Source organism: Populus trichocarpa, chromosome 15, assembly GCF_000002775.5.
Source record: "Populus trichocarpa isolate Nisqually-1 chromosome 15, P.trichocarpa_v4.1, whole genome shotgun sequence".
NCBI lineage: Eukaryota > Viridiplantae > Streptophyta > Magnoliopsida > Malpighiales > Salicaceae > Populus > Populus trichocarpa.
In genome coordinates this window covers 12,782,029-12,792,282 of record NC_037299.2, presented here as the reverse complement: position 1 = coordinate 12,792,282, position 10,254 = coordinate 12,782,029, and the positions used below count along the sequence as shown (strand labels likewise).

General features: G+C 31.6%; 1 protein-coding gene across 2 annotated transcripts; it reads right to left on the bottom strand.

Moving 5' to 3' along the window:
* Positions 1 to 5,676: 5,676 nt before the first annotated feature.
* Positions 5,677 to 8,688, bottom strand: LOC7456679 (mediator of RNA polymerase II transcription subunit 31). Of its 2 annotated transcripts, XM_024586263.2 has the most exons (7): positions 8,494 to 8,688; positions 8,344 to 8,401; positions 8,144 to 8,241; positions 7,557 to 7,653; positions 7,292 to 7,370; positions 6,332 to 6,615; positions 5,677 to 6,207 (listed from the first exon to the last, which is right to left on the bottom strand). In XM_024586263.2, the coding sequence occupies exons 2-7, from the start codon at positions 8,388 to 8,390 to the stop codon at positions 6,195 to 6,197; spliced, it is 618 nt and encodes a 205-aa protein (XP_024442031.2). In that variant the 5' UTR covers positions 8,391 to 8,401; positions 8,494 to 8,688; the 3' UTR covers positions 5,677 to 6,194. The 2 variants fall into 2 exon arrangements, with proteins under 2 accessions (XP_024442031.2, XP_052303364.1); XM_052447404.1 differs by lacking the exon at positions 8,494 to 8,688 and having other exon boundaries at positions 8,344 to 8,493.
* Positions 8,689 to 10,254: the final 1,566 nt, after the last annotated feature.

Below are 10,254 nucleotides of genomic sequence, written 5' to 3'. Positions count from 1 at the left end.
TGTTTAGAAGTATAGTTGATGATGTTTCTAAAAATATTTTTTCTTCAAAATTGACTGAAAACTACTGTGCAAACTGCAAACATAACCCTAAATTTGCACTAAATGTTGATTAGACTGTCTAATTTGAGGGCAATGATAATGAAATTACTATGATGTCCTTTCTTCTTGATGGTTGAAGTCAGTCTGTTTTGTTTTGTCATGTTGAATCTGGAGTTGGAAAAAAAGGTTTTTTTTTCCAATTTAAAGTATTGTTATTGATGATTATGAAAAAAAAAAGATATTATTGTTAAAGGTATTAAATCAAAATGAAAAATATTACAAACAAATTATGATCATTTTCTCGTTAATATAAATTATTGGCAGGAGCTAGCTATTTCAGTTTAATTTAGGAAAATTAAATTTGAAAATTAAGGATCCGGTATTAAAAAAAAAATTGATATCCTCTCATGTCACCAAAAGATTTATGCCTGTTTTTTAAAAAAATATATAAAGAGTGGGGACCATGCATTTTAAGGATTAAAATTCAAGACGTCTGTCAAAAATAATTAAAGTCCGGACTGATTTTTTCACGGCGTTCAAATTGGAATTGTCATGCAAATTCAATTTCAAATTCAGCTAGGAATTCCTGTTTTTGTCTTATTAGATATTAGATTGTGATAGTTTTATGATTTAAAATGTATTTTATTTAGAAATGTATTAAAATGATTTTTTTATTATTTTTTAAAAAATATTTTTAAAATCAAATATAAAAAACATTAAAAATATAATTTTTAACCAAAAACATTAAAATTTAAAAAAATATAATTTTAACCGTATTTTTAAATAATTTTTTTCATAGATGTAATATCTTCACAAATACAATGCAATAAACCCGTCGATATGGAACAAGCCCCGCGTTACATATTAGATAAGTTAAATCGAGTTAATTTAATTTTTTATTTAATAAAAATAAAAATAATATTATTTAAAAAATCAAGAAAAAAATTAAATAATTATTATTTAACTTAGATTTTTAAATATATCGTAATAGATCATTTCACTCTCTATTTTAGTTGAAACATAGGCTAACTTAGATCTCATGTCAATTGAGTTAAGAGTAAACCCGTTGAGTCGAGTTAGATTTTATAATAGTTTATCTAAGGATATATCTGTTTGTATGATTCAATCTACTTTTTAAAATATTTTTCAAATTTTTTTTGCATCTTAAAAAACTAAACACACCCTAATCCTTGTAAATATAATCCAATCGCAATATTTTATCCAAGCCCCACATGTTCTGTTCACTAAATAAATAATGTTTAGTAGTACATGATAATCTTAAAAATAACAGCAGAAGACAATCAAAACAGGAAAAAAAAAAAAAAAAAAAACAGCGACCAGGCTGGCAAGGCAGTCCAAAAAAAAATAATTCAGGAAACAGATTTCCACTTCCACGTGGAGAATCATTTTTTTTTTATGGCTTCCACGTTTTTGTGCAGAAATATGGTGTGTTGACTAAGCTTACTGCCACGCATGGACGTTCATCCATGACCCTTCGATTAAAATACCGCCGCCCCTTGTTCCAACGTTTCTCACGATGCATTGCAACGTGCATGATTTTTCTTAGTCATTATTGTATAAATTTAGTTTATGCAGAGTAAATTATTTAGTTATCTAGTAGTATTGTAATAATTAATTACCATAGTAATGAAATTGAGTTATCAACTACACTAATTAATTGGTACGATCGAATAAAAGTTTAAGAAGATTTAATTCAAACATTTATATATTAAAATAATTTAAAATTATAAAAAAATTAAAATATTTTTCGACGAGCCGACACTGATGAGAAAGAGGCGTCTTTTTTTCTCCGCGTATGTGATGACGTGGTTAGATAATGTTCAAAAAAGGAAGGAGCTTTATTTTAACACTTTTTACAGGGTGTATGGGATGGGCATGAGTTGGCAGGTCTGCTCTTGCCACGTCACACAAGACAGTCTTATCTTTAAACTAAGATAAGGATTCTTAAGCTCCTTAATGCGGTAAAACCTGATTTTTAAATTAATTTTTATTGTGTGTTTTTTAATATTTTTTATTTTGACATGTTTTAATTAAAAAATATTTTTATTTACAAAACACAAATTCAATTAAAATCTCGACTAAATTTGGACACTATAGATATCATCATCATAGATAGCTTATATTTTTGTTAAATAATAATACATAGTAAAAAAAAAAATGAAAACACAAATTTATAATAACGTTTTTTTTTTTCTGGGCAAATAAATCTATTAATAACGTTGACAAAGCTTAAAGTACATTAACATTGTACTGAGAATTTGAGAGTGCCCTCATGCTAGGGTTCCCCCTTGTAATTGACTCTTTTGGTAGAATCGAGTAAAAAATCGGCAGCGGCATCACTATTCTTTTTCTCTTTCTTTTGGCCATTTTATATCTAACAATCTTGGATCTAATGTTCAAATTGCTTGATTTTGTGTTTTTTTATTTGATTTATAATTTATATAGTTTTTTTTCACTCATTTTTTAGGTATTTTTGTTGTTTGTGTGGTGCTTTTTATTTAGCATCCAAATCTATTAGTCAGTAACGAATCGCATGAAACATATTTTTATTAAGGTAAATAATTATTAAAAATAAAACTAAATATAAACTTGAGTTAATTAAATTCATGATTTGGAGTATGCACGGATCTGATAAAAAATTAAGATTAGAAGCACTTGTCGATTAATTTGACTATAAAAGGATCAAATTGCAAAGAAAAAAAGATTGATGATAAAAACATAATCACTACTACAATAAACTGCGAGAGGAGCTACTGTGGCGTGGTGCACAGTATTCTCACCAAACTATTCAGCATTTCTTATAATTATATTTATAATGGGATATCAAAATTTTGTATGATCACGACAATGATTCATAATCATCTAGATGGCAGCATTGGGCTTGAAGCTGCAGTTATTTTCTCAACATATTCTAGTTATCAACGGAACTAAAAGCTGGGTGTGGAATCAGTTTAACCGTTCATATTAAGTGAATTATGTTAATATATATTTTTTAATTGGTTGAAGCTTCAAGTGATAACTTAGTAGTGAATTTGATAAGGTTGCGATTGAAAGTGTTTTTTACTCAAAAATATATTAAAATAATATTTTTTTTATTTTTTTAAAAAATATTTTTGATATCAATACATCAAAATAATTTAAAAATATAAAAAATTAATTTTAAATAAAAAATTTAATTTTTTTTAAAAAAATTAAGCGTATTTACATTTCCAAACTTAATCTCGTATTAAATGCTTTTTTTCTTGACACATGCCTAGCTATTATTAACATTTTTTATTGCTCATTTTGGTTTTTTTCTCTTCCTCTCTTTTTTATTTTTTTATTTTTTTTAATTTTATTATTTAATATAAAATATTTTTTTACTTTGATTTTTTTTTTAATTTTATTCACGGTATGTGTATATAACCATTAAATAATAAATTAAGAGTAATTACGTAGGAACCTAGTTGCAAAAAAAAAAAATCATTATGAAAACTAAACTGTAGTTTAAAAAAAGACACAAGAACCAATGTATAAATAAAAATTGATTACATCATATCATATCGAGTATTTCTCAAGTATCTATGCACGCAAACCATGGGGGCAACAAGCACCCATAAATGAAGGCATTCCAAGAGTTTCTGCAACATTTTACGCCAAGTTACTACGCCATTAGCCCTTAGGTGTCTAGATCTGTCTAGTCACCTAGAGCCGCTTTGCCCTATTGCCCCATGAAAGCTACCAAGACTTGCCCTTGTCATAGTCCATATTGCATTATTTTTTTTTAAAAAAAGTCTTAATTTGGAAAAATAATATCTAATAAAGTCTTCTTCTTTACAATGATTCATTGAATATGAAACCATACGCTATTAGAGCCAGCCATCATCCTCCTGGAACCGTTGCCATCTCCAGTGCTATAAAATTCAAAACAGAAACCTCTCCGAGTTAGATGTGTGGAAAAGGAGCAATGTGTGGAAAAGTCAGATGCTATATTTCTTTCCATGATTTTGCCTCCTTCTTGACCGTGGGTTTCTGGAAAATGACAGGTTGCTACGGCATTACTCTTTGAAGGTTCCTCTTCTTGTTTGTATTCTGTTGATGATGCTCAAGGAATTACTTCCCTGCAAGGGGGGAAGCCCTGTGATTGGAAAATGACAGGTTTTAAAGCCATATATTGAGTTTCTCCTGCAATCTCTTAGGGTTCAAGGGGGGAAGCACCATCTATGGTAGGTAGCATTGATTGTTTTCTAATTTTTAGTAGATGCTGATTTTTTGTTTTATCATAGTATTTTCTCATAAGAAAATTTACATTTTTATTATAAATGAGTGGTTTAGATTTTCCATGTATTTACAAATCAATAAATATTATCCAGGAAAGACGTTTCAACTACTATTATTAAAGCTGGATTGCCTTAATAGCAACACCTTGCTTAGATTGAGTTTTGAAAAAAAAAAAAACTTATTTGGAAGTAAAATAATATTATTTTAAAATATTAAAATAATATTATTTTAATTAATTTAAACCAATCTGTTAACTAGAACATGGGTCGGGTTTCATTACCGTGGTCCCAACTGTTTTGACTTGAGATTTTCACTATAAGGTTTCCGGTTCAAACCTAAAAGAAGTGCCTCCCATCTATAGCAATAGGCCCTTTCTTATTCCGAAAAGAAAATAATGCCTCTCTCATTTCTAATTTCTTAAACTGGAAATCTAATACAAATGCCCTCAGATAGGTGGCCTGTGCTTTGCGTACGTAGAACATGTTATTTTTTTTATAATATAAAAAATAATATTCAATCATTGTTAATGTATTTTAAAAAATAAAAAAAAATAAAAAGAATAACTATTATCTATCCTAAAAAATCAAAACATTATTTGATAAAAATATAAAAAAAATCAATAAAAAAACAAAGAATCAGCAAAATCGGGTGAGGCTGCCAAAACTTGCAAGTAGAACCATGCGAATAAGATAATTCAATAAAAGGTAAAATAAAAAAAATAAAGTTTAATTTGAAAAAAAATTAAATTTTGAAGGATAAAAAAAATGACATGGAAAAATCTCGGGATATTTGGTCAAACATCTTACTTACATCATAATATAGAGATAACTTAATTAGAAGAAAATCAGAGAAAATAACAGTTTATTTTTCAAAACAAACAATTTTAAAGAATGTAATCAGACAAAAAAGATATCAATTCATGTTAAATATTCAAACTCATAACCCTAGCTAATGAATAAGCCACAAGCACCGCATCTTGAAAGCTACTATTTAAAACCTGACTCGACCCAACAAGTTGATTTATGACCGAGAGCTTAGACTAGGTCGGGTTTCAAAACAAATTGAGAAGAATTAATCCAATGCAAAACAGTTAAAAACTCGAGTTAATTCATGTTTTGGTTAACCCATGTTTTGGTTAACCCAGGATAAATCCAAGACCAGGTCAAATCTAGTTTAATGGTACTTCATATTTAGCAATTATGCAAATAATAATGAGACCACATGGGGGAATAGAACAGTTAAGGGTTCTCCTTCACTGTTCAACATATCACATATGATTGTAATCAAAACGAGTACAAAAAACCTGCTGGAAAAAATCAAAGAGAACAGTTATATATATATATAGCAAGAGACACGTGTAAAGACGCAAATCGATATTCAAATAACGAAAGTCTCTAACATGCTTACAAACAGAATTCATTGTTTGGCACTACACTCTTAAGATTTTGCTTCCTGGCGAGTTAAATCATATAATACAGATTCTATCCAAAGAATACATCAGTACAATGCTCACTACCGGGAGAAAAAAAGAAACAAAAAAGACGCTATTTTGCTTTTCATTCCGACCCATCTAAGAATTCTGGAGCTGATTAGTCCACATAGGCTTCGTCAACTTCATACAATGTACTAGTATTTCAGCAAATCCTCGGACAATGATGTTGATTACTCTATCATCTTTCGTTTACCAGTACGGTAGCACCAATAATTCATGAAATACTTGGCCAATAACCAAAAAGAAGCAAAATGAATAGAAAATCCCATCGAATCTTTGACACTTTTCAGTATTATAGACCCAGTGGATGATTTTGTATAGCTACCTTAGCAGATATATTGGTCCCACTACTTTTAACATAGATAGCAGTTCAAACTTCAAATTAAACTTCTTTCCTGCAATAACCAAATGAAATATGCATTAGAATGCTGGAAACCATGATATCTGTGAAAGAAATGAGAGGATGCGTCTAATTAATATGTTTCCACTGCTAAATCAGAAAAAAGGTAAGTTACATACTTCCTCTTTCTTCGCTCACTTCCACTGCTCCTGATATCACTTTTTCCAAAAGCAGAACCAGTAGGCATGCCATATGGCATGGGAGAAGGGACTGCACCAGAAGCAGCCAGCATACCAAGAGTTGCCGCAGGCACAGGTGGCACAGGTTGAACAGGAAGTGGAGGTGGAGGTGCTGGAGCAGGGGGTGCAGCGGCGGGTTCAGGGAGGGGTCTGGGTAAAATATGCTTCAACCGATTGTTTCTGTAGTTCTTCCAGAAAAAGAATTGCTGCCTATGTGCTAATTCCTAAAAGTTCCAAGTATCAACAAGTGAGTTGAGAATTATCCTTGAACAAATAACTCAATTTTATGCACATGTTGTGCATATACAGATTTCTTCCGACTACAAAGATTATAAGAATTTATTGTTAAAACCAATCACTTTTTAACTGGTATTCCAGAAAAGGCATCTTGGGATACATAGAATATCTGTGCTAGTTCATCACTAACTCAAAACGCAAAAAACAGACTATTCGAAGCATCTAATATTGACCTCCATTAGAATACTTGATAAGAAACTCAGACCATGGTGAGACAAACTATCACCTTTTTGTAATATAACCCTTGAAAGGAAGGCAAGATCAACCAAGTGTCAGTCACATCAAATGCTTACAAATCCAGGAGAATAAACCTTGAGCCAGATGCTACCAACATGCATGCAAATATAAAGCAACAAGAAAGATATTTCTGTCATGAAAGACCATTTTGCATTTACAGTAAGAGTATATATAACTAGGAGAAATTCAAATCTCGGTGAGGCCGTAATCATTATAAGAGATTTAAATAAAAACAAGATACGTGTGAATTGACAAGATCATGCATTCAGTTGATCTCAAATATCTATTTACCACATAGAACCAATGTCAAGATTGAAAAAAATCAGAATGGCAAGAAAGAGGGTGATCAGAAAGCCAAAATCAAACCTTGTTGCCGGGATGTGCCATTGCATTGCGGAAGTTTGCATTTTGGAGAAGTTCAAGAAAATATAGGCAATGAGGATACCTGAAACCATTCTAGTTGGTGAGTACGTTGATCAAAAGGCAAGCAAAGCATGCTAGAAAGAGAAACCAAAATATTTCATTACAGTTCATCAAAAGACTTGTCATTCACTTTATCTCAAATTTGACGTTCGTTGAACTGAACAGAGCCTGGAGTAATATCAGTCATACTTTTAAGAGATTAGCTTACATTATAAATTTCATATACTCTGGTCGTTGCCAGTACAGTAGGTACTTCAAATAGCCAATAAATGCTTCATCTTCAAAATAGCGATTCTGAGCCAAATCTACATATTATGGAAAACAAAGGAAAACCCAACATCAGGGGAAAATTCACAATAAGCAAAAACACTAGCAAACACCAAAGTCTCCTTGCATTAAAAGACAAAGATGTAGGCAAGAAGGGACACCCACGCATACACAAAAACACACAAAACTAACACTCTCCTTCTCCACTAATCACTATTTTAATTAATTCGAAACATGAACAAGACAGGATCCATGCATGATCCACCAATACATTCAATCGAGGTCCAGTTTATTCCTAACCAGCATTAAAGCGAGCAAATAACACGAGGCTAAGCTTGGGCACAATTGAATCCGAATCCATCTAATAGGTTCTAAACGCAACAAGAGCATAAAATTTATATGCAGAAACCCCACGAATTCCCCACTTTGGATACAAAATATGCAAACTTTCAAGAACCCAGTTAAAAATAGAACACTAACAGCAACTGGAAAAACAAAAGAGAATAAATAAATAAATAATGAACTCACAATGGATGTAAGTGGGGTTAGCAAGACATTGAACAAACTCCAATTCCAACAAAAACCGTTGTCTCCCATCATCTGGGTCTTTATATATCTTCTTAGGCCTGGAAATTATTTCAAACCCACAAAAGATTAGAAGAAACTAAAGAAACCCGAGTTAAAAAAGAAAACAACAATAATACTTTGAGTGAATATGGAGTACTTACGAGGATGGAGTTTCGGGGTTATTTTCGGCTTCTTTAAAAGAAGCCATTGAAGTTTTTGCTAAAAAAAAAAGTATTTGGACAAGTAAGCCTGGAAGACAAAGTTTAAGGTTTTAGAAATTGAAGGAGGTACGAGGAAGGCTAGAAAATTACCTGAATTCGAGATCACTTGAGAGTTTAGGCCTTGGATTTCAAGGGAATTGAGAGGGAGAGGGAGAGGGCGTCAAAGGAGCTAACAGGCAAGTGGGGTTTAATGAGCTCTAGAGGGGCTGGGCTAGAGCATGTGCATCAACCCAAGGACGTTGGGTTGAGTTTCTGGGAAGGTTAAGAGTTTGGTCCAAATCCAAATTCCATGATTCTAAGCTCGCCCGATCCAATTAAGCTGGAGAGAATGCAAAGTGTATATAGGCTTTGCCGCCGGGTTCATCCGCATAAATTATGCTAATCCATCGTAAAATAATTGTGATATCCACCATTTTGAAAGTGCAGTGGTATTATTTTATTTTATTTTCTGAAAATATTTTTTTGAATTAGCTTGAATATTAATCAAGATTCATTTTTTTCTTTAAACAATTGTGAGAATATATATCTTCAACATCAACCCAATATCTCCTTAACTACCATTATTTAAATGAATATGCTTCCTTGGTTCTTATCAGGTCTATGAAGTCAAGAAAGTGTAGACTGCTAATAAGCCGGAATTATCCAATAATGTTTTGCAGTCTTTATAGACACATGAAAAATACGATTGATTTTACAATTATTTAAAACAGGCAATTAATAAAAACTAAATTGTGATAGGTTCTTATTGTGAAAAATACACTGCAATCCCTCTTACGTTTCACTGTAAATTCATTCAGTGATTTTTTTTTCATTTTAGTCATAATTTTTCTTAATAATTTTATCTTTTTATGGTCAAATTAAAAGCTAGTTGCTTCCAATTGATGAAAGGTAAGATTAAAGGTATGACTAGAGAAACTAGGAGATTTTTTCAAAATTAGTGTTAACCTTTGATATTTTTCTTTCTAATTGATAGATTTTTAAGTCCTTATAGTTTTCTAACATTCAAATTTGATCAAGAAGTTCATTTTTTTTAGTTCTTGGTTTGAAAAATAAAAAAGAGATGAAGAGTTATCAGATTCCAGTGGTAAAGAAAAAATCCTGGCTAACACTAATTCCAACCATCTAAATGGTGGATCTTGGTATCAATGAGTCTCATTAAACAATAAAAGTTTAATCAATGTGTTTTTTCACTTTAGATTTACATGAGAAAGTAGATTTGATATTATAAAGTTTTTGGTTTCATGTTGATTATTTGGTTTTTGTCCCAATTTTTAAGTTATTTGAAGGCATGAACTAGCTCACTTAGATCTTTAGGGTGTTTTAGGGTAAAAAAAAGGGTTGACAAATGGAGGATTTGTTTGGGTATAAAACACCCATGACTTGATTTTCTGGCGGCTCTCTTGATTTCTGAATATGGGTTGCAAATAACACGTCATCTACTCAGTTTACTTACAAAGAAAAAAAAAATTAAGTCCAAGCGTGCAAGCCTAGGGTAGAAGGTCACATGACTACGTTTTTTTTGTTTTTTTGGTCGAGGATCAAGTGCGTTGGGCCTTGGCCGGTAAGATAACGCTCTTGGTTGTATGGATCCTAGAAGAAAAAGGAACAGTCTGACTCAGCGGAACAGGCAACCATTCCCAATGGTTTACGGAGCAGTCTTGTTTGTATGGATCAGCAACTCTCGCACCATAATCCCCCGCCCGCGCCGCCCCCCGCCCCCGCGCAACTTTAAATTAATGAATTTGAATCTCATAGATCAACACTAATGCAGCATATTCATTTGATTGAAGCTCGGCAAGATCACAGACTACATTCTGGATCAGAAGAAGCATCTTGTCAGCGGATTAGAAA